Source organism: Phocoena sinus, chromosome 1, assembly GCF_008692025.1.
Source record: "Phocoena sinus isolate mPhoSin1 chromosome 1, mPhoSin1.pri, whole genome shotgun sequence".
NCBI lineage: Eukaryota > Metazoa > Chordata > Mammalia > Artiodactyla > Phocoenidae > Phocoena > Phocoena sinus.
Genome location: NC_045763.1, coordinates 117121876 through 117146673, shown reverse-complemented (window position 1 = coordinate 117146673; position 24798 = coordinate 117121876). Strand labels below are relative to the sequence as shown.

Genomic DNA, 24798 nt, shown 5'->3' with positions numbered 1-24798 from the left:
GGTAGCAACTATTGTGATTGTCCTGACTGGAGTAGAAAGGAACTCTCTAGAGAGAAAGGGGCAGAGCTGGAGTTGTGACAGAACTCTGACACCACCCGCCTATGGGACACAGAGGCCAAGGGAGAGGACTGATCTATGACTCCACTGTCAATTCCATCATCCATGTGTCAGCTATTTATTGAGCATCTACTTACATGTCAGGTGCTGGGGACACAAGGATGAAAGGCACAGCCTCTGCCCTCAAGGAGTCTGCAGTTTAGATGAGAAGACAGACGTGTAACCCAGTAATTACAATCAGTGTGGTCAGAGCAATGCCAGCTGCGTGCATGGGATGCTATGGGAGCCCGAGGGTGGATGGGTGGGAGCCAGCTGGGGGGCTAGGAGGCCAGGTGGGCCTCATGGAGTGGGTAGTGTTTGAGGTGAGCCTTAGGATATAAACAGATGAGGGTGAGGGTAGGACTTAAGAACTCAAGCTCTGGGGTCAAGCTTCTTGGGTTCAGGTCTTGGCTGTGAAACCTTGAGCAAAGTGGCTGCTCTGTGTTCGGCATCTTCATTCACGAAACGGGGATTAATAACAGTATCCACCTCTTCGTGGTGCCGTAAGGGTGAAACCACTTAAAATAGGATCTGGTGCACAGTCAGGTAAAATAAAGAATGTGGCCCACCATCCAGTTCTACAAGTTACTGGCTACTGCAGTTGTTGACCTACAATACATCTTGAAAGGAATTCAGGGTGACAATCAAGATGAGCCATTCTGTGCTCTGGGAAAACAGGCAGAACAGACCCTCAGATATTTTATGAAGCCAATTTCTTGCATCTTCCCGTACTTACAAAAGCACTAAACTCATTAACTAAGATAGCTGTGCCTCGTGACAAGCAGTAAACCTTCTACCAAAATGTGGGCTCTTTCTCCAAAATCACGTATATGCTGACCTCCCCCTCTACCTCTTCAGAGCAGTTCCTCAGAGCTATCTGAGAGGCTGTCTCCCGGGCTCTAGTCCTCCGTAAGTCCCCAAATAAAAAGGAAACTCACGTTGTGCATTTTAATTTCAGTTGACAATCAGCTCTCAAAAAAATTAACCATTGTTACTAAGTGGCCAGAGAGAGGGAAGAAGGGAAAGCTGGGCAAATGCAGGTAAAGGAGTGTGGAGGTGCCAGCAGCCTTGCTTCAACTCTCTTCTCCCAGTTCCTGAGGGCGGGGATCAGACCCCCTTCATTTCTGCACCCTGTATATTGCCAAGGACAGGATTTCCATGAGGTGGTACCCTTCAAGCCTGTGTTGAAGTGGACTGAATGATTCTGAAATGTCAAGGCCAGGTGTGGGGTGGCCGTGGAATGCAGGAGTCTGGCTGGTGTGTGAAAACTGGGAATACGGATGCTGAGCTCCTTTGGAGGAGACAGTGGGCAGTCACACTCCCTCTCAGCAGAGAGGGTGGTCCACAGTGGTCCATCCAAGCAGCAAATGAGTTGCAATCTTCTATGCACCACCCCAGCTCTTTTCCTTTAGGGGAATTTCAGGGAGGCTGAGAAAGTGGGAAGGGGGAGGTTGGGTGAGGACCTGAAAATATCCCACCCACCTCCCCTAAAAGAAAAACTTCCAGCAGCCCTGTGACAGCTGGAGAAGAATGGACTGATGGAGGCACAGGAAGGGTTAAGTCTGCGGTGGCAGGTTCCCCCCCCTCCAGTGCTAATTACTGGTTCAGACCACATTAATAACCCAGCCACAGGGGGAGTGCATGGAGTAAATTAGCTAGTAAGTTCAAAGGGGCCACTCCCCACCTTCTTTAATTAAGAGAGAAGCTGGCAGCCGGGGCTGAGCTCAGCCTCCCTGGGGCCTTTCTGGGAAGCCGGGAGCCTCTGCCGCAGCCCAGGCAGGTGCAGTAGTAGCCCCATCTGCCAGGCAGAGTGGCCTGCACCTGCCATTAGCCCACCTGCGCTGTGGGCTGGAGTGGGGGTAGTGGGGAGCAGGTGTAAAATGTGGCCAAACCAGCATCTGAGCTCAACCCTTAGCCCTGAGAGCAGCGTGGTGCAGAGATTCAGGGCTGGGTGGAATTTGATGGGGTGTGAAGGGTGGTCCAAGTGATGCCCTGTCCCTGTCCACTCACACTCGTCCTTGTTCCTTGGACTGGCCTGAGGGCAGAATGGGGCCTTGCTTCTCCTGGGATGGGGGGAAGTGGAGAAGGGAAAAGAAAAGGTGAGATGTTTGGGGAGAGAAGGGAGCTGGCAGAGAAGGAGGCAGAGGGACAGCGCCGGGCAGGAAGGAGGGGCCTTCAGCAGGCTTTTGGAAGGCAGGGGTGAGGGAAGAGGGCGGAGTGTTGCTGGAGGGTGGGTGGGCCTCTGGGTGCCACATCCAGGGAACTGTGCAGGATGGGGCTGAGGGAGCAGGTAGGGCCCCACCTGAGCCCTGTCTTTGTGTCTACTTTCACCGGCACGGTTCCCATAGAGTGGACCAGCTGCCCGCACCATCTGCTAGCCGACACCATGCCAGCCCCAAAGGCTGCCCTGGGCGGAGGAGCCCATGTGCGCCCCTCCCTTGGCAGCCAGCTTGGGCAGTGGTGCTGCCGTGTGGATGAAGACTGGGTTTGAGGCAGTGCATGCGTGTGTGAAATGGAAGTACTTTACCTGCCCCAGAGGACACTCTCATGTATGCACAGCCCCGAAGATAACTCTCTCTTCAGTATTTGTGCCCTGGGCACTTCTCTTGCCTCACCCTCATCTTGGCCCTGCTGGGAGTAGTTAGAGGGAATGGAACCTTCGATGGACCAGGGGCATGGTGCTCACAGTTGCAAGGGGGGAAACTGAGGAGGGGGGAAAAAGAAGGAGCCTATGTAATAGCTCGTGGGAGACTGGGTGGGAGGCATCTGAGGCTTTGGTAGGGTCTGCTTTTGAGGCAAAGTCACGCCTTTCCAGAGAGTCAAAGGAAGGCTGCACAAAAAAGAAACAAAGCCACAACTGTGTTGTGTTGAGGTAGAGAGCTGGAGGCTGGAAACTCATTTCTTCATTCGCTCACTTACCCAGCATTTGTTGGATTCCCATCTTGTGCACACGAATGTACCGAGCAAACGTTTATTGAACACCTAGCATGTGTAAGCCCTGCGAGATCAGGAACACATGCAGGTGATGACAGCGATCACGTTCCTGACCATGAAAGGAACAGTCACGATTCATCTGTACGTCACATGGGAGAGAATTCCGGAAACGAGTACCACATAGGCTCTTCACTCACAGAGAGCGGTGCGTGCCGAGTGAGCAGCCTTAGTGATGCTCCAGGTCTGCTGGGTGCAGCTTCTTCTGGCCGTGTAGACGGAGATATGATATGGGAAAGCCTGGGTCTTTCCCGTGCTGTGCACCTTGTCTGTACTTACCGTCATCACAGTTGATACAAAGATGAAGGACACAGAGCTGTTTAGTGGATGCTTATTTAAATAAAAAGTTAGGAGGTCTATTTCCTAGCCAAATTAAAAATAACAAACCTGGAACTGAAAGAAATTCCAGTATGTGCAACCTGCCTGGTTCAGGAAAAGGCCATGCTCCATTTTTTTTTTTTTTTTCTTTTAAACATCTTTATTGGGGTATAATTGCTTTACAATGGTGTGTTAGTTTCTGCTTTATAACAAAGTGAATCAGCTATACATATACATATGTTCCCATATGTCTTCCCTCTTGCGTCTCCCTCCCTCCCACTCTCCCCATCCCACCCCTCCAGGCTGTCACAAAGCACCGAGCTAATATCCCTGTGCCTTGCGGCTGCTTCCCCCTAGCTATCTACCTTACTACGTTTGTTAGTGTGTATATGTCCATGACTCTCTCTCGCCCTGTCAAAACTCACCCTTCCCCCTCCCCATATCCTCAAGTCCGTTCTCCAGTAGGTCTGCGTCTTTATTCCTGTCTTACCCCTAGGTTCTTCATGACATTTTTTTCCCTGAAATTCCATATATATGTGTTAGCATACGGTATTTGTCTTTTTCTTTCTGACTTACTTCACTCTGTATGACAGACTCTAGGTCTATCCGTCTCGTTACAAATAGCTCAATTTCATTTCTTTTTAAGGCTGAGTAATATTCCATAGTGTATATGTGCCACATCTTCTTTATCCATTCATCCGATGATGGGCGCTTAGGTTGTTTCCATCTCCAGGCTATTGTAAATAGAGCTGCAATGAACATTTTGGTACATGACTCTTTTTGAATTTTGGTTTTCTCAGGGTATATGCCCAGTAGTGGGATTGCTGGGTTATATGGTAATTCTATTTGTAGTTTTTTAAGGAACCTCCATACTGTTCTCCATAGTGGCTGAACCAATTCACATTCCCACCAGCAGTGCAAGAGTGTCCCCTTTTCTCCACACCCTCTCCAGCATTTATTGTTTCTAGATTTTTTGATGATGTCCATTCTGACTGGTGTGAGATGATATCTCATTGTAGTTTTGATTTGCATTTCTCTAATGATTAATGATGTTGAGCATTCTTTCATGTGTTTGTTGGCATTCTGTATATCTTCTTTGGAGAAATGTCTATTTAGGTCTTCTGCCCATTTTTGGATTGGGTTTTTTGTTTTTTTTGTTATTGAGCTGCATGAGCTGCTTGTAAATTTTGGAGATTAATCCTTTGTCAGTTGCTTCATCTGCAAACGTTTTCTCCCATTCTGAGGGTTGTCTTTTGGTCTTGATTATGGTTTCCTTTGCTGTGCAAAAGCTTTGAAGTTTCATTAGGTCCCATTTGTTTATTGTTGTTTTTATTTCCATTACTCTAGGAGGTGGGTCAGAAAGGATCTTGCTGTGATTTATGTCATAGAGTGTTCTTCCTATGTTTTCCTCTAAGAGTTTGATAGTTTCTGGCCTTACATTTAGGTCTTTAATCCATTTTGACATGCTCCATTTTTATTGTTTGTATCTAAATGGTGTAGCCACATACAAGACAAAGATGGGGTGTCTAATGATATCTTACAAAGAAGCTGTCCGATGAACGGATCAGACCACAGTGCGGGCTGGTGCTCAGATCCCTGACTACCCAAGAGGGCCACCAGAGGGCAGCCTTGAGGCTGCTGGCAGTCCTCTTACTCTCTACCTTAAGGGGGCAGCTCCAGGCTGCCTCTCCACCCTCATCCCAGCTAAGAAGTTCTTTCTTTTCTTCTTACTCTGTAAGTGATATGACCCCACAAAGCACAGGTCTCTAGATGAGGCACAGCCAACTCACCTCTGCTGGATATGTGTCTGCATTTAGCTCTGACTTGGAGAGAAAAATAAGGTTTCATAGCTCAGAGCCTTGATCAAGTGTGGAAGTAGCTTGTGTGCATTCCTGTGGGGAGCAGCACAGTGGAAGGCTGGGCAATGTGGCATCCTTTTTCTGTGTCTGCAGGGTCTGGCCCTGGAGAACTGTGAGGGTCCCATCCTCCCTTGGCAGTGGCCCTTCCTCTCCTGCCCACAGCATCCTCTAGGAACAGAAGTAGCTGGCTGCTCTGAGGACTGGAGATGGGATTTGGGGCTGGGTGTGCTGATATCAGGCAAACCAGAGAGAGTCTGGGCTGAAGGGTGTGGGTTTCCTCTGAAAACTCTGTTTTCTCTATGTTCTTTTGGGGATTCTCTTTTCCTTTAATTTTCTTAGTAATTGTTCATTTTGGAAAATCCCAGCTCATTCTTTTATAAATTAAGGGTCTGAGGAGAGAGCAAAGTGTCTGAGAGACCAGGCCAGTGGTGTGTGAGTGAGAGTGTGTGTGTATGTGTGTGTGTGTGTGTGTGTGTGTGTAAGACAGGACTTCTCACCTTCCTGTGTTGAAGGACCTGTTTTTCTTTTTTATTTCCAATCCACAGTGGAGCTATACTTTGTAAATTATAATAAAAACACATTACCAAAAATAAAAATTAAAAGAGAGGTACCAAATATGAGCCCTAATTTTTATGATTATATTAAACAAACATAAAATTACTCTGTCAGATTGCTATAAGAGTTCCTAAATTTTTGCTTGCGATTGTTCTATTATCTTGCCTGGACTGGTAAATCCAATTCACAGTCCATGGACCAGGCGTTGAGTGTCTCGGGTGTAGGGCAGGGAGGAGGGAGGTATGAAAGCTCAGGAAGCAGGTGGCCTGTGGGGACGACTGGAGATGTTTTCACTTTTTAGAAGGGGGCGACTCATTTACAGAGGGCGTGGTGGGGGCTTAGCGTCGGGGGTGCTTCCTGATTCACCAGGGAAGACCCTGTGCTTCTAGACGGTGTGTGCCTCTCAGTCATCCTGGCAGAACCAAGGAGCCAAAGGGGAGGGGACCCTGGTGTATTCTGACTGTGGATTTTGACTGGTGATGACAGAGACAGGAGGATGAGGAAGATGAAGGGTTGGGTTGGGAGGAGGGAAGGGAGAAAACGGAATAGAAGACAAGTGAGAAAAAAGGTTAGCGTGGGTTGCCTTATCCACTGTCTTTACCCAGAGCAGAACCACAGGCAAGTAAGCTCCCGAAGGCAAGTGGACTGATTAACTTGCATGACGTTTGTATTTTGGAGGTAGATCAGGCTTTAGAACTTTCATGTAATAGATAGCTAGTGGGAAGCAGCGGCATAGCACACGGAGATCAGCTAGGTGGTTTGTGACCACCTAGAGGGGTGGGATAGGGAGGGTGGGAGAGAGATGCACGAGGGAGGGGATATGGGGATATATGTATACATATAGCTGATTCACTTTGTTGTACAGCAGAAACTAACATTGTAAAACAATTATACTCCAATAAAGATGATTAAAAAAAAACCTTTCATGTACTTGCAAATCGCCTGGAGATCTTATTGAAATGCAGATCTGGGCATCTGCATTTCTAATAAGCTCAAGGGGAAATGCAAGATGTTTGCAGCTCTGAGGGGCCAAGAGTGCTCTGAACAAGCAGACTTCTTGCTAGGGGAGGAGGGTACCAGAGTTGCTAACTCGGACCTCACTCTCCATGATTCCAGTGCAGAGGCCTGCAAGCTGGGGCCAGGGCCTCGCAGGAGCAAACATATAAATCCTTCACTGAGCACTCTGGCTGTGGACTGGACTGGGACTCCCCTCCCTTCCCACCCCCTGCCCCGGCAACTCTACCCCTTCCTCGCCCTCTCATCTCCCTCATCACCAGTCAGGTCCACAGGGAGTCCATTCTCCTTGAATAAACCAGACCAAATTATCAGGCAGCCCAAATGATTGCTACTTATGAACAATTGATACACCTTTATTAACAAATAGATTCTACAACCATGTATCTTTTTAAACATGTGAGAGGTAACAGAGTTTTCTGATGTGCTCCACAAACGGGGGTTCTGGCGGCTGGGCTGGGGAACTGGAGGACCACAGAAGAGGCTGGGGTCCCCTGGTCTCCTGGGGAGCGCTGGGGGCTGTGGATGGCTGTGTGTCTTGGGGGAAGGAGATGCCATCACTAGCAGAGGACGCCCTCGCAGTCACCAACGGGATCTTGCTGGGTCCTGCTTCTTCTCTTCCGCCCCTTGGCTGGAACCTCACTGAGCTGAGGGCGTCTCACCTCAGTGTAGATGACAGAAATGTCCTGTGGGAGAGTCAGGTCAGGGTGAGGAAGCAGACGTCACACAGAGAATGAGCAAAGAGCAAGGGTCCCATCTCACCGTTTCCCACCGGGCTGACTGGGCAGGCCTGGCTGTGGGGAAGAGCAGCAGTAAGGTTAGGGCACTGGGTTCACCGGGTGTCCCCTTCCCGCCTCCTCGGGGCACCTTCCTCCAGAGAGCACGGGCCGGCCAGGGTTGGGGGCTGCTCCCCCTTTTACTTCTCAGGGCTTCTCACCCTCAAGCTGAAAGCAGGTGGGCCTGGGAATCAGGAGACTCCAGCTATGTGACGGGAGGCCAGTCACTTGGCCTCTGATTCTCAGCTGCTTCAACCAGGAAAGGGTGGTGGTGTTGACAGTGACTGCCTTGCAGGATTACGGTGTGAAGCAAGAAATAAGAAGGTGCCCAAGATACTTCTAGAATAACTCCTCCATTAGACAGCCACTCTGCACCAGGCAACCATTTAGCTGTGAAAATTATATAACTGATCTATCTAGTATACAGCTAACAGAACTATAATTCTGTACATCCAATCTCACATCAGTCTTGCCGCGTAGGGGGTATTGATGCCTTCTCACAGTGGGAAGAGAAAGCTGAGTCTCAGCGAAGTGAATAACCCTCCACAGTCACTTCCATAAGAAGTGGAACCGTAGGCAAATATTGAATCTTTGTGAACGTGAGGCATTCTCCCGCTGATAAAAGATCCAGTACCCCCCCTTCTGTGTATCTTGGAACATAACGGCTCTCCTTACTCTGGGTTTCAGATCCCTGCACCCACCCAGCACGGAAAGCCTGCTCAGAGCTTGAGCTGCAAGCAGACTGCCCCAGACCCCACCCCTGCCCCGAATCATGCCTTCACCCTTGTTGCCTGCTAGGATTAAAAGGATCACATTTTCTTATTTTGCTAATGAAAACCATAGAGTCTGAGGTTGGCTTCTTTCTTCCTTTCTTATGTTTAAGTCCTCATTGTGACTCTTCTCAGGAAGGAACTGGACCCACGTGTGCTTTCCCATCTGCTTGGCAATGCTCTGGCCAGCAACCGGTCAGGTCCTGGGAGAAGTGCCCTGAGTCCAAGAGACTTCTTGGCTGTCCACTTTCCCTGGTGCCCTTTATGGGTGGGAGCAGAGTCCCGAGACTGACTCAGATCCATTTTACAGACCAGGAATTGAAATCTCAGTACAGGTGAGACATAAAACAAGCTCCCTATTTTTGACCACCTATTGCATACCAGACAATCTTTATGGATTCTAGAACCCAGGTTCTATTCCTAGCCATTTATAATAATCTTACAAAGTAGGCATTATCTACACTTTATAGATTAGGCTCGGAGAGCTTAAATAACTTGCCCACAGGCACACAGTGAGTACATAGAATCAAGTTTTGAACTCAATTCTGACTGACTCCACATTCCACAGAACTCAATTCTGACTGAGTCCCACACTTCTCTCACGATTCCACGTTGCCTGTTCGTCTGTTAGAGAGTGGACTAGCCTTCCCCGTGCCTGCCATCTTGACTCTGGTATCTGTGGCCAGGGTTCATGGTCTTTATGGCTCCCTCTTAGAGCTGAGACTGTCCTGTTTAGACTTACACCCAGGGTCAAAGACAAACTGTATCATTCTTTTTCTGTTTTTCCTTTGTTGCTCCACAATGCTCAGGAAAGGGCCAAAAAAAAAAAAATTCCTGCCTAGTTGGGATGGTAACAGTGGAGGTGTGGTGGAGATGATGGTGATTATGGTGGACATAGCGCTGTTTGTGGTGATGGTGGTAGTGAAGGAGGAGATGATGGTGGTGGTGGTGAAGGTGGTCGTGGTCAGGGTGATGTTGGTGGTCATGGTGATGTTGGTGGTCAGGGTGATGATGGTGGTCAGGGTGATGACAGTTGTCATGGTGATAATGGTGGTAGTGATACCTCACCCTAGGCCCCAAACTTCCCCTTTACACTAGCAAAGACGTCAAGTTTGACCCGAGATCACTCACCTTTCACTCCCCTTCGGGATCGTACGTACTACAGAGTAGATAACCCCTTCATCGTTCTCATTCTGGCAATGAACTGAAAGAAGAAACACAGGTGCAGCTTGAATAGGACCCACCTGCTCTCCCACCTCAAGACCCAGAAACACTTATGGAGGGAAGCTAATTAGGGGCTGTTATGGTGATAACTGTCAGTGGGAAGCAGTTATTAATGTGGGATATCCATCTTGGCAGGAGGTGCCTGAACCCTGCAGCAGATTCTAGCAGCTTCCTCAGCCCTGACATTGTTTAAACTAGAGGTTGGCAATCTTTTTCTGTAAAAAAGGTAGTGAATATTTTAGGTTTTGCAAATACCTGGCTCTGTAGTGTGATAGCAGCCACACATGACACATACACAATGCTCTTTACAAAACTACTTGGTGGACCAGACTTGACCCATGGTCAAATTTGCTAACCCTTGGTCTACACCTCCCTCTTGGGGGCTGGGATCCCTTCCTGCTTCCCTCTCCCACCACCAGCTCCATGCACTGGCCCCTTAAGCTCTCCCCAGAAGCCATCTGTTTCCTTCCCCAGATGACTCTGATTCCTGAGACTCGGGCTCATGAGGCCTTCTTTCTCATGACTCCCCTTAAGAGGCCTTTCTCTGCCTTTATGGACAGACACTGGTGCTACTGCAAGTCCTTACCATTGACATACAGTAGGTGTTCCTCTCCACCTGTGGCTGGGGGCAGATTCTGGGGTGGAAGGGGCCCTAGGAGACGCAAAGGCACAATTCACTGAACGCCCTCAGAGAGCAGAGTGGACAGTGGGGACAGAGAGGCTGAGAGAAAGAATGTCAGTTACCTTTAAAAATTGTATAAAAAATTAAACTAAAAAAAAAAGAGAATGCCAGCAGAGGTCGCTGGAGGTCTGAGGCTGGTTTGTTAACGAGGGTTAATTCACAGGTCTGGACACGGTTAACTTTTTTTTTTTTTTTTTTTTTTCTGGTACGCGGGCCTCTCACTGCTGTGCCCTCTCCCGTTGCGGAGCACAGGCTCTGGACGCACAGGCTCAGCAGCCATGGCTCACGGGCCCAGCCGCCCCACGGCATGTGGGATCTTCCCGGACCAGGGCACGAACCCGCGTCCCCTGCATCGGCAGGCGGACTCCCAACCACTGCGCCACCAGGGAAGCCCTGGACACGGTTAACTTTTATGGGATGTTTCCTTTGAAAAATACCCCAGAGGGGAGGCTAGCTCCATGGGAATCACAAACTGAGAGGAAGCAGGGTCAGAAAGGATGGGTCACATCCTTGTATCGAAAGGGCTCAGACCCACCAGTCACGCTGCTTTTCAGAAGGAGGAAAAGCTAATAACTTTGACAACATACCACGTGCCAGAAACAGGGCCAGGGAATTCAAACTCAGCGTCTACTTAATAGCAAACCTCCTAACCCAGGGACAAGCACAGAGCTGGATGTCACAAAAGCCCCCCCTACCTAAATCTTCGGTTTCTGAGGTTCTTCACAACCACCTTGCAAAGGCTGATGCTGTGACTTCCGTTTTTTAGATGAGGTGACTGAGGTTGGGAGAGGTGACTCCTTAGAGGTCACACAGAAAGTGGTGGAGACAGAATCTTAATCCAGTGTGTACACGTTTTCTCCACTAGCACGCTGCCTCTGTGAAAGCAGGCGTTTCCAGAACTATAAAAATTAGCTCTTGGGATAGGAATTGGGTCACAGGTGGATGTTCGGTCACCTGGTTCATGCCTGGTGTCCAAGAAATATTCATTAGCTCTAACAGCAAGAAAGCATCAGAGTTGTAAGGTAGCACCTTTGGACATGGCTCCTCCTGTAAAACCAGGAGGGCATTTGTGGAGACTCAGAGAGGCCTCTAATGCTCATTTGTCAAGTCTGTGTTTCTGAGTCTCCATTCGTGAAGAGCTCTGTGAATTTGATGGAACTGTGTTTTATGGGAGGTATGACAGTGGGAAATGAAATGAACACTTTTAAGCAAACAACCAGAACTTGCACACTTAGGTAACTGCTACTTCGAAGTAGACCTCCTGTATGGTCACATCCTTGTCCTAGTAATTCCATAATTGGTCAAAATGTTTTGAACATTGCCTTCAGAGATACAGTCTGTGGAATATCTTCAGTGGTGGCACATTTGTGTTTGTTGAGGAATGGATATGCTGTCTGGAAATGGTTAAGGGTCTTCTAAAGCTGGGCATGAAGAAAAAAGCTGTTGGACTGTGTTTCTTGCATGGCTATGGAATTGGGCCTGAAGGTGGTTTTCTGAGTGACATTCTAAGGAAGGTTGTGTGCCCCTGAGCTTCTGAGATGGCCCACCACCAGGAGTCTTATTTTCATGAGAGACAGGTTCCTTAACAAAATGGAGCCCAGGTGCTCCCAGACTGGCAGTAGGGGTGGGGTAGAGGAGTGGGAATGGGTGTGGAGGCAAAATCGCCACATGAAGAGGGACGCTCCTTTGTTCCCTGTGAAAGGCATCTTCCTCTTGAAGATCTTTCACCAGTGACTGTTCCTCCACCATCTTGTTTGGGCCTGGGAGGGAGGTGGCTGTACTGTGTTGCTTTGCCTTTAACTCTCTGACCCAGAGGTGAGTGGGCAGAAACACCCATGCTATTGAGATCAGGCTGGCTTTATGACAGGTGCAGAGATGGTAGAATTCACAGATCTTCAGTTCATGGTCCCCTACTCCAGCTGCTTCCTCATCTAACCCTGGGCCTGGCTCCATCTTTCTCCCACTGCACAGGTATACCTTAAAGCAACTCTGGCCTGCCTTCATGAAATCTAGACTCAAGACTAAAGGAAAGGAGAGATGAGAAGTTAGATGGACAAAGGCTGCTAAATTAAAAAGGGGAGAGGAAGTCGGAGCCTGGCTCAAGCCCTCACTGGGGTGCCTGGTGAGGTAGTGGGTCTAGGGCTGGGGAGAGATGCTTTCAGGTATCCTGGCTGATGGTCAGGGAAGACTACTTGGATTGCAGGACTGGGTGGTCTTCCTCAAAGAACAGTCTGGCTTAGCTCTCAGAACTCATCACAAATTCCTTAACTGAGGGAGCTGCAAACTTGAAAAAGCAAATCTAGCTGGAGGTCTATGAGAACAATTACTTTTGCCCTTGGCAAGTGGAAAATAAGAATATTGCCCCCAGGGAGGAAGAAGTAGGTTGATTTGAACTTCTGTAGGTGGATTTGAAGCCCTAGGAATAAACTGGCACCAGATAGCTTTGGCACTGGGAGCCATTCCCTTCAACATAGCCCCAGGCAAACAAGGGTTAGAATAAACTTGTAGTCACCAAAGGTGATTGCTTTGAAAGCCAACATTCATGCTTAATTATCATGACCATGACAGGAAGAAGAGGAGAGTCTGGAATTTCAAAACCAATAGGTGACCTAGAAATGCCATTTATCTGATTGTTTTCACTTATTTCTCCCTATAGAATTCTCTCCCTATAGAATTTCTCTCATCTGAATTTTAGCTAAACTTTTGGCCGCTCACTGCTGTGGCCTTTCTCGCTGCGGAGCACAGGCTCCGGACGCACAGGTTCAGCGGCCATGGCTCACAGGCCCAGCCACTCCGCGGCATGTGGGGTCTTCCCGGACCGGGGCACGAACCCGTGACCCCTGCATCGGCAGGCGGACTCTCAACCACTGCGCCACCAGGGAAGCCCTTAGCTAAACTTTTTATGACCTGGTCAGAGGAATTACAGAATGGATAACAGGAGCAAAGGCAGTTTGGGAACCTGCCGGGGTGATGTGCTCAGAACAGAATGAGGATGTACTGAGCACCCACTCAGTGCCAGGCTACTACATCAGGTATGAGACAGATGTCACCTCACTAACTCAGACCTTACAACATCCCAAGAGGGAGACATTTCGTGAAACTTGAAAGGAGCTGGCCCAAGGTTACTGACTTAGCAAATAGCAGTGCTGGGACCGGGCTATTCCCCAGTGCTCTCCACCACACTTCCTTCCTGATGAGTTGACAGCCATGGACTCTCACCCAGGGCACAGAAGTGTGTATGCGTGAGCACACATGTGCACTGGAGTTCTCACGTCTTCTTTCTCCTCCGCTAAGCAGACCGGAGCTCTGCTGACTTTAACGAGAGGACTGGAGGCCTTGGCTTTGTTCAGTGTATTCACAGCCACAGACTGTCTTCCAAATGTGAAGGACGTTGATCTGCACCTCGTCTGGCTTGTAAGAAATCCTGTTTGTGCCTTTATTCATGCCCCAGTGGGCAGGAGTGTGTCTGTGCGCTCTCTGGGTGATTGGGCGTGTGAGACACTGTGTCTGTGTGTGTGAGCTCTGGAAGCTGTAAGTGTCCCTCCTGGGGCCCCTTTGTATAACGTGTGAAGAGAAGTCCCTCCTCCTCCCAATACCCAGAAGTAAGCAGTTGGTCCTGTCAGCCTCTGGCTTTCCAATGGCTGGGCTGTACCTGGCATAGGGATTCAGCAAACAAGAAAGCCAGAAAGAGTTACTGACCGGTTTTTCTCCGGGGTCTGAAATACCCTAGAAGTGCAGCAGCAATGACCACCATGCCAAGCAGGTTTGCAGGCAGCCAGGGAACCAGCCAGTTGATGCTAGTGGGGGCAGATAAGACCCGAGGACCTGGGGGGTGAGTAGGGGTGACCATGAGCATTGAGGATGAAATTAACAAATGCACCCCAGACTGGCACAGGAGAGACAGGGTGGTTGGCATTAGTGGGAACCACCTGGCCTGAAGGAGCCTTGCCAGTGGGAATGAGGGACAGATCAAAGGATGTCAACATGGATGGGCAATTCCATGGAAGACCATGTGGCCCTCCCTCCATGGTGCCTCTCACTCTCTGTGGACTTCATTGTTTCCCTGCCAGGTTCAGTGGACAGATGCTCCAAGCGGGGTCCATGCTCAGGCAGTCATGCAGTGCCTACTCTGTACCCAGCATGGCGCGAGGAACACAGAGGAGTGAGATCTGACCCTGGCCAGCTTGCTGGGGCTCACAGCCCAGTTGGGGGACAAGACCTACCATCCACGGAGAGTGTCTCAGCCTTGCTTGTCTCTTTGGAGACACTGTTCTCAGCCTCGCAGGTGTAGTCCCCAGCATCCTGCTCTGACATCACCGGGAAGAGGAAGGAGACGGCTCCACCATGGGGAGCCACGTGGTTCCGCAGGGTGTCCCCATTGAGGTAGAATGAGGATCGGAGGGGAGGAGCTCCACAACTCGGCTGGGGGGTCTCAAGGTGAGCAGAGGACGGGACACAGGAACCGGGGAAGCACACAGTTTGGAAGGGTCAGCGGGACCCCCCAGGCTCCTCCCTTAGGAACCCCTCCCCACATTCCCAGGGGGCCCCACTGCCCAGGCCCCTGGGGAGGGTCTCCCTGTCCTCCCCTCACCCTGACCTCCAGCTGGGGACTCTGTTTCTGGACCCAGCCACCCTCAAGGGCCGCCTCGCACCAGTAAAGCCCGGAGTCTCCCTCCTCGGCTGCTGGGATGCAGAGTTCTGGGTGGAGGCTCCTGTCCTGCAGGGTGTGGCCCTCCTTGTGCAAGGAGAAGAGGAGCTGCCAGGCTGACCTCTGGCTCCCCTCACGGGGGAGTGGGCTCCGGGCTCCCACCACGGAGCTCACGAGAGGGGTGGGCTCTCAGCACAGGAGGCAGGAACAGCTCTGGGATGAGGCAGCCTGCAGCTCAGGAGGGGTGTCCTGGACAGCGAGGCCCCTGGAGTCTGAGGTGAGGTCTGAGCTTCGGCACATCCCAGGTCCTGCCCTGTGCCCGTGGGAAGTGCTGTCACTGTCTCCCAGCACCTGGCCTCTCATCCCACACACCAGCTCTGAACCGACTCCCACAGCCCTGAGCCCCTCTGGGGTCCCAGGAGGCCAGAGACAGGAGGGCCTTAAAGGTCACCTAGTGCCCAGAGGAGAAGGGTCTGGCTCAGGGTCTCAAGGGGGGAGCATCAGGGCTGGTCCTTCCCTTTCCCCACAGGGCATCTTCCCCCCCTTCCCTGGCTCCAGACATGCCCCATGGCGGGGCAGGGCATGTGGACAGCATCCTGGACATCTCAGGACCCTGCAGATTGGCCCAGCATCAGGGGAAGCCAGAGAGAGGGGCGCTGCCCAGAGCGCTGCTGACCTGTAAGACCAGATCCCTGAGCAGCACCCTTCCCGCTCCCCCCAGTCCCCCAAGTTGTGACTCACCTTGGACTTGAACCATGACAGTCCTTGAGGTTTGTCTGCCCACATATTGCATGTATGTCACCTGTCCAGTGCAGCTGTACCAGCCACTGCTGTTCACTGTTGCTGTTCCCGTGGACAGAGGCTGGTTGTCCTTAGAGAGATGGAGGAATTTTCCGTCCCTGTAGAATTTCACCTGGGACAGTGCTGCCTTCCTCCTTCCCCAGCATCGCAGAGTCAGGATATCCCCTTCAAACACGGGGTCTGGCTGCACTTGGAGGCTCAGCCAGGCTGTGAGACACGGGAACAGGGCCACCCTGGAGCTGCAGGTCCCTCAGTCCATTTTCTCCCTCTGTCCCCCAGCCTAATGCCTCCCGCAGCCCTCCCCCGCACCCCTCCCTGGGATGGAGGCTCCTGGTCAGCTCCTTCACAGCTGTCACTGTCTCCCAGACCTTCATGCCAGACCACGGCAGGGCTTCTGCTTTCCTGCACCCCTCCTTCCTCTCTCCTTCCTCTGCCCTTCTCCTCTATTCCCCCCTCCCCTCCCCTCCTCTCCCTGTGCCTTCTCTCTGGCCTCTTTCCCTCCTACCCTCCTTGTCTCCTTTTTTTGTTTGTTTGTTTGGCCGTGACCAGAGATCTAACCCGTGCCCCCTGCAGTGGAAGCGCGGAGCCTTAACCGCTGGACCTCCAGGGAAGTCCCCCTCCTTGTCTCCTTTCATACTGCATTTTCCTCCGCCACCTGAGTGGCCACCTCAAGCCTGAGTCAAGTTGGATTCCTTTCGTCTATTGTTCTGCTTCATTCCTCCTTATTAGATTCTCACTCCCCTAGATTGGTTTCTTTTCCTCTGGTGACTCCAGTACAGCTCTTTCTTCAGCGTCCACCTCTAATGGTAGCTGCACCCCTGTCCACCAGAGAGGAGCTGGAGGGGTGGGTGTTGGATGTGCCACGGCCTGGGCTCACTCCCTCCTGCTTCCCTCATCAGGCTTCCCCAGGCCCAGCCTCCATCGGCACTCCCAGCGGTGAGGTTCATTTCCACCACAGTCATGGTGAAGGATCTGTCATTTCTGTCCTCATTTCTAAAATGCATTTTATGTCCTGACATGGACAAGAGAAGAGCTCCTGGGGACCCAGCATCACCTGCAGGGCAATCCCAGGCTGGCCTGGCCCCAGGACATACTCCTTTGATCCCAGACAGCCTCAGAAGCCTGGGAGCAGTGATGAGTAATCAGATAGGGAGCCCTGAGGAGAGTCCCAGAACAACCTGCCTTTGCCTGGACCCGCCTGGATCCCTAGAACCCATTCCCCTCCCCCTAGACTAGGTAACGATGCTCACGGCACAGCTGAATATTGGGTCTTGCTTCCTTGGCTACTCTTTCTAGCATCACTGACTACTGGTTTAGATTTCCCTCCCTGGCATACACAGAACGTGTCCTTGGAGGTCAAGATGTTTCTAGGCCAGAGTTTTCACCTACTTGACAGAGGCTCCATGGAGTTCAGTGGGACAGGATGGGTGGGAGGGCAAAGGTAGCCAAGAGAGAAAGAAGGAAGATCCACAGAGAAAGATGCCTGCTTCTTTGAACATTAGAGGGATGGAAGGGAGTCCAGAGCCTTGATGAATGGAGGTTACAGGAGCTCCAGAGCCACACTGAGAGGAGGAGATTGAAGCCATTGTTACTTGTAAGGGAGCCAGATAGTGGCCTAGAGCCATTCTTCTGGGACTTGAGTCACCCTATAACTATTCTCAGCCTGAGAGACTGGAGTGCTGGGTGTCTCCTCTTCCTGGGCATTAGTGAAGACTCCTGAGGAAGAAGCCTAGGCAGGTGCTGCTCTGAAGATGTTTCTGGAGGACCCAATGGCCCTGACTTTCCCCTGTCCATTAAGTTTTGGCCCAGAGACACACTTGGAAATGAAAGAGACATAGACAAGACTCACCAGTTTTCCCTACACAGGGAACTGCAAGAGAACAAAGTGATAGAATTCGATTAAGTAGCAGAAAAAGCTTTCTGACAAGGAGGACTGTCACCTTATAAATGGGTGCTAACATCCATTCAACCAGTCAACCACCCAGCCCCCTAAGCACCTGTCTAAGTCGCCCAACTGCTTAGTCACCCAGCCACTCAACACCCAGCCACCCAACTATCTAACCACTTAACCACCCAGTCACCCAGACATCCAGCCACCCCGCCACTCAGCCACTCAACTTTTACGGTGGACCTGCTGCCTAGAATCCTTTACCCTATCTCAGTTCAAATGCCACCTCCTTAAACAGGTCTTGCTGGGGGTCCCCAGTCAAAAGAATTCTCTTCCATCACTATCACAATACCCTATTGTATTATCATCAGAGCACTTATCGTTTGAAATTATCTTATCATTAAATTGCCTACTTGTTATCACCTGTCTCCCTCTGTCTAGAATGTAAGCCCCATGAGAGCACGTACTCTGCCTGTCTTGTTCACTGCCGTGTTACCTATGCCTAGTGCCTGTGCCTGGATCATGGTCTGTGTTTAATAAGCATATACTGAATAGATGCATGAATGCTTTCCTTTGTGCCCACTCATGCGGGGCAGGGAACAAAAATAGAAAACAGGGCTTCCCTGGTGGTGCAGTGGTTGAGAGTCCGCCTGCCGATGCAGGGGACGCGGGTTCGTGCCCCAGTCCGGGAAGAACCCACATGCCGCGGAGCGGCTGGGCCCGTGAGCCATGGCCGCTGAGCCTGCGCGTCCGGAGCCTGTGCTCCGCAACGGGAGAGGCCACAACAGTGAGAGGCCCGCGTACTGCAAAAAGAAAACAAAAACAAAAAATAGAAAACATAGGACTAGATTCTTACGCTAATGTGCTGAGGGTCCAATTTACACCTACAGAAGAACTCAGACAGCAAAGGCAGGACCTGATTCCTGTGGTCCATCTGTCCACAGAGTTCTGGGGAATAGCGTATGGGAGTGATCAGAGGAAAGAGGTGAGATTTCCCTGGAGGAGTAATCATTAAAAGGTCGTGGGACATGGACGGGCAGCTCGGACGGATAAGAGAAGTATCAGCGGGCCAGCGCATCACACACCGTGTTGCACCTTGTATGCATTGCACTAATGCTTCTAGAGGAACCAATGTTTGAGGAGAACAGGTGGCCAGGAAAGAGAGGCCAAACCACAAAATGATGACAGATGAAGTGAGGCAGGTGTGATCAGTCCAAGGGTTGGAGAACCCTAAACTGAGGGGCACAGTTGGATATAAAGCAGTGGAGCGTATTCTGGGCTTTGGGGCGAGGGGTGAAATGATGAATGGTGTAGGGCTGAGTGCAGTCAGTCCAGCCTGTTCCCAGGCATTTACCTGTGCCCTTCATTGTTGGGTGCTGTGCAGAACCCTGAGAAATGCAAGAATGGCCTTGGAGGGGGTGGGTGAAGACCCCCTCAGCAGCTGTCCACGTGACCTGGGACACATTCTCTACATACTCAGGTTAGCTCACCTGCAGGTTCTCAGTGTGCAGAATCTCTTTCTTACCATCCCTCCATCCCTCTATGTCTAAACACATCTTCTTTGAGCTTGGTGTAGTGGAGAGCATGCAGGCTTTGGAACCAGATGACCTGGACTAGACTCATGAATCCATCTCTTTCTATGTGACCTTGGACAAGTTGTTTAAAGTTCAAGAGCCTCCAGTTCCTGGTTCTGTCTGTATAACAGAAAAGATAATAGTCATTTTTCCCTTACAGAGTAGTTACATAGATTGTATCAACCCTCTGCCTGGGAAGGTGGTTACTACATTGACTGAAAGCAGAAAGAAGGCCTGACCTCAGAGTGACTAAATAAGACCTTGCTGGGTAGTGATGCCTCCCCTTCCTTTCTCTTCTCCCCTGGAAAACGATTTTGCAGCTACAAAGCGAGGAACAGACAGGGTTGAGGGGACTGACGCCTATAACAAGAGAGAAGGCATCCAGGGAGCATAGGCACTTCAAATGAGCTCGTGTCCCCAGATCCTGATGACTTGCTGTCCAGGGCACTGCAAGACCTTGGGGCTGTGACTGCAGGACCAATGTGTATAATCAAGACAGCCGCCAACTGGGGACAGAGTGGGCAACACTTCCCTACAGCAGTTCCTATAAAGAAGACCGGAGGGCCTCAGTGAACTGCAGGCTGAAGATGAGGTGACAGCGTGATGAGATAGCTGAGAGCTATTGTCACGCTAAGTCGCACAACAGAGTCCCGAATGATGCAGGGAGCAGCCCCACTGAACTCGGCACTCAGGCCACTATGGGAGGGATGAGAAAGCCCAGCTCCTGGCCCACTGACAAAGCCCTCAAGATCAAGCAGACTAGGACAATGAACAGAGTCTAGAAAGCATTTCCTATTAGAGGGATTGGGAGACATTTATCTGAGAAAGACGGGAGAGAGTACACAGGGATACACAGTGGCCTTCAAATACTTGATGGCTAAGCTTAAAAGAAGGGAGAGACTTGTTACTTCATAGGGCAGAAGTGGAACCAATTCACGGAAGTTAGATCAGAGAGGCAGGTTTCAGTTCAACATGAGGAACTATGTCACGGTCGAGTTCTACCACATGGGGAACATGTTGCTTTGCCAAGCTGTGGCTGCCATGCAGCTGGGAGGGTCGTGTGTCACAGACGCTGTGTTTGCACATGGGGGGTGGGTTCCAGTATTGAGAGTGAAACTGGCTAATGCCCAGCTCAGAGGAAGATCTAGGTTCATCTCCTAAACTTTAAAAACATCTTTAACGTACAGCCATGTACCAGCATGTTCAATGTCAGGGCTTCTAGCCTCTTGAATCCCTGATAACCAATACTAATAATAGGCACCATTTATTGTGTGACCATGTCCTGCCAGACACTTTAAATGAATTTTATTTTCTAGTTTTACCTGATTAGAATCCAACTATACCCAGACTAGAGGTAGTGAGGTAGAATGGAGAAAGCACGGGGTTTGACATCATATGAACTTGGGTTTGCATTGTTACCAGGGTAATTTTGCTCTTGTTAGCAGCGTAATTCTTTTTTTTTTTTTTTTTTTTTTTCAGTACGCGAGCCTCTCACTGTTGTGGCCTCTCCCGTTGCGGAGCACAGGCTCCGGACGTGCAGTCTCACGACCATGGCTCACGGGCCCAGCCGCTCCGCGGCATGTGGGATCTTCCCGGACCGGGGCACGAACCCGCGTCCCCTGCATCGGCAGGCGGACTCTCAACCACTGCGCCACCAGGGAAGCCCTAGCAGCGTAATTCTTAAACATTTTTGAACCTCAGCTTCCTCAACTGTTTAATAGAGATAAAAAAAAACCCTGCCCTATAACGTCCTGAAGGTTAGATGAGATAATGTATGTACTACAAAGCAGGTATTCAGTGTTTTGCTTTCTCTGTCTCTCTGTCCACATCTGAGAGGAAATAGCAGCTCTACCTTTATGGTAACTCCATTCCTACACATTTAGCCATGGGGTCTGAATCTTAGGCTGGCTTTCTGGGGTCCTGAGCATCAGGTGTGACTCAGTTCTGCCTGGGTTCCCCATACTCTGTCCACTAGTCAGCCAGTCACTGACTCTCCCTCCTTCTTCCTTTGCTCTCTCCCATCCAGATCTTGGGGTACACGCTGGGAAGCTCTTAGACTTTATCTAGTCAAGTCCAAGGGCTGTTCCTTTCACAAGGAAGTGATTTGCCCTTGGCAACCTCTCCTCTGGGGTGTATCCGGGCACGAGGCCATCCTGTCCCTGCACTAACGTGAGCACTGACCTTCTCAGTTGTCCAAACAGCCACTCATAGAACACACAGGGCAACACGGTGATGTCGGGGAAGGAAGAGCCCTGAGTGAAACAGGTGTTTTCTTCCCAGGGGATAAACGCCCACAAACTCTGTCTAGGAAGCAAGTGTATTTAGGAATGGTTTTGCTTTTCTGGTTCAATGAAAACAAACAAATTTCTGGGACCAAGTTTAAAACAAAATGTGAGTCAACTCAGAAACCGTAAAGCACTATGTGCCCAGACTTGTTTCTTTTAAGTGTAGCAGGGGGACAGTAGATGAGCCTGAGCCGAGCCTGAGCCGAGCCTGAGCCGAGCCTGAGCCGAGCCTGGGGGAGCCTGAGCCGAGCGTGAGCCGAGCGTGAGCCGAGCCTGGGCCGAGCCTGGGCCGAGCCTGGGCCGAGCCTGAGCTGAGCCTGGGCCGAGCCTGGGCCGAGCCTGAGCCGAGCCTGGGGGAGCCTGAGCCGAGCGTGAGACGAGCCTGAGCCGAGCCTGAGCTGAGCCTGGGCCGAGCCTGGGCCGAGCCTGAGCCGAGCCTGAGCCGAGCCTGAGCTGAGCCTGGGCCGAGCCTGGGGGAGCCTGAGCCGAGCGTGAGCCGAGCGTGAGCCGAGCGTGAGCCGAGCCTGGGCCGAGCCTGGGCCGAGCCTGAGCCGAGCCTGGGCCGAGCCTGGGGGAGCCGAGTAACTCACCCCAGAACAATCCTCTGCCTGGAGACCAGTCCCTGCAGTCACTGGCAGGGGTGACTTGCCCCGGGGTGCTCAGAGCGAGGACAGTGGTATAGATTCAGAAGAATGGAATTGAACCTTCATATCGGTCCCCATGGACCAGTCAGACCCAAATCAGCACACCCCCGCCACCCTCCACAATAGAGAGAGGGTGTAGGCAGAAGAAGAATGGTCGGTTTGAAGGGGGCTTTGGACACTTAGAGCATAAACCTCTTGACCAGGTGTGAAGCCCAGTCATTGGTGACTGGTTCTAAGAAAAAGCTGAGACTTTGGGGCATCCCTGGTAGCGCAGTGTTTGCGAGTCTGCCTGCCGATGCAGGGGACGTGGGTTCGTGCCCCGGTCGAGGAAGATCCTACATGCCGTGGAGTGCCTGGGCCCGTGAGCCATGGCTGCTGAGCCTGCGCGCCCGGAGCCAAAAAAAGCTGAGGCCTTATAAAAACATATCTCCTTATAAAACCCCATGTTTTGCTCCTGTTGCTGACAGAAATGCAAGGAACTGCTTTTTTCCCATTTCCCCAATCTCTTCTCTTACATTCTGGCAGCCTCCTTCCCTTCTATAATATCGTTTTCTTTTCAAGATAGCCCTGATGGATATTTTAACACGATTTCACAGGGTAAAAGTGTCATTGGGTCTCAGCATGTGATTTTCTGCCTCCCTAAATTAGCTCTGATACATCGAAGGGCTGCCCTTCCAGGAGCCAGGAAAATGGGATAGGAAACACCAGGACTCCCCCACGTCTCCATGCCCATCACTCTCATCCCCATCACTCTCAAGCACGCCCATGTGCACGCACTTGTCTCAACCTCCAGCCATAAACCCACTTGAACTAGGAAAGGTGAAATAAGGAACTTCGCGTCTTAGGAACGACTCACAGTCTTTGGTGCCCAGAAGAGGATGCTGGCGCTTGGTGACTTACCGAAGGGCAGCGCAACTGTCCAGAGCAGCATGGGGCCTGGCCTGGCGTGGAGGAGGGAACCCGGGGCAGACTGAAGGCCGGGGTGAGACTGGGAGGGACAGCATCTAGGCCACAGGCACAGGGGTGGGTGGGTGGCCCCCTCTGACATGGGTGTTGTTAGTGCTTGATAATCTAAATACGGGAAGTGGGGAAGAAATTTTAAAAGCTCAAATTGGTATTTCTTCTTTGGTAGAAGGAGTGTTACACCAATGAATTTTCTTGACCGTAAAGCATAAAGGAGTCAGGTAAGCGACAAGCAAGCACTTTTGGATGCTCTCTCTGTGGTTTGAAAAAGCTTATGCTAGGAACTAGGGTGGGACAGGGCTGTGGAAAGACCCAGACACTGCCAGAATTTGCTTGGCCTCAGCATCACTTAGTCTGGAAGGTAGCACAGCTCTAGAAACACTAAGATCATCCACTCCCCACCCCGAGTGACCTCTAGTTCTCCAAGGTACCCTCTTCTTCAAGGAGAAATGTGTCTGGAGACTGCAATGAGGCAGAGAAGTGGAATCGTGAAAAGAGTTCACAGGTCTGTGAGCTCAGGAGAGAATCAGGGATTGATGCGTTTGGGGTAGAATGGGGCTGGAGGTTCTGAATCTGAGGCTTTAAGACTGTCAGGTTATTATTTTGAGAAGAACCATTCATTAAAAGACACCATTAGGAGAGTGAACAGGCAACCCACAGGGTGGCAAGGTATTTTCAATACATATGGCTGACAAAGGACTCGTACCCAGAATATAAGAATTTCTACAAGTCAGTTAGAAAAAGACAGACCACCCACTAGAAAAATGGGCAATATTTTGGATAGGTACTTTACAAAAGCAGATATCCAAGCGCCCAGTAAACACAGGATAAGGAACTTGACTTCATAAATCACCGTGGAAACGCAAACTTAAACTGCAGTGAGATACCACCACAGCCCCCATAAGAATGGTCAAAACTATAGACAACCAAGTGCTGGTGAGGATGTGAAGCAAGTCGAACTTGCGTACACTTCCACAGGAAACATAAATTGGTACAACCACTTTGGAGAACTGTGTGGCAGAATCTACTAAAACTGAACATATAGATGCCTGATGACTGAGCGTTTTCACTCCTATGTATATGCACATGTGTGGGCACCAAAAGACAGGTGCAAGAATGTTCATAGCAGCATCACTTGTAACAGATTAAAAACTGGAAACTACTGGTCTCTCAACAGAGAAGGAGGCCATCTCCCCAACCCGCACATCCTCTGAGGACTGAACATGTGAGTTTAAGGTGAAGCATGGAGAGGTGGGTAACATACCAGGAAGCACTTTCTGACAGTAAGGTTGTTCCTGGAAGTCTTTGGGTGAGAAGTTTCATATACTGTAGTCTGGAATTTGCTGTGCTTACTGCTGAAAGCAGGAACAGACAGGGTGAATTTTCTAAGTTTTCTTGCCCGAGATTCTCTGATTCAGTGGAAATGGGAAACCAATCTGGCACTGCCAGGCAATTCTTTTGAGACTCAGTTGATTGGGAGAGAGGTAAAAGGAGCGAGGAAGTAAAGTAGGAATCGAATATCTTGTTGGCTCAGCTCAAGATGTTAACACTTATACATTTTCCTCTCTTGTTCTCTTTCCAACAGATCTCCTGACTCTAGTTGTCTTTAACTTTGTTCAGCTGCAGGCCTAGAGGGTAACGTGGGCTACAGCTAAGGTAGGAGATGGGGCAACCACAAATGGTCTGGCTTGCAAGCACTCGAGGTGCTTT

The 24798-nt window shown here is 50.6% G+C and overlaps 1 protein-coding gene across 1 annotated transcript; it reads right to left on the bottom strand.

The window, feature by feature from the left end:
- Positions 1 to 7393: 7393 nt before the first annotated feature.
- On the bottom strand, positions 7394 to 23056 carry FCRL6 (Fc receptor like 6). The gene is made up of 11 exons (XM_032652847.1): positions 23026 to 23056; positions 17584 to 17604; positions 15675 to 15941; positions 14836 to 15121; positions 14762 to 14791; positions 14509 to 14702; positions 13985 to 14110; positions 10190 to 10255; positions 9511 to 9583; positions 7606 to 7627; positions 7394 to 7519 (listed from the first exon to the last, which is right to left on the bottom strand). Exons 1-11 carry the CDS (start codon positions 23054 to 23056, stop codon positions 7394 to 7396), a joined length of 1242 nt encoding a protein of 413 aa, XP_032508738.1.
- Positions 23057 to 24798: the final 1742 nt, after the last annotated feature.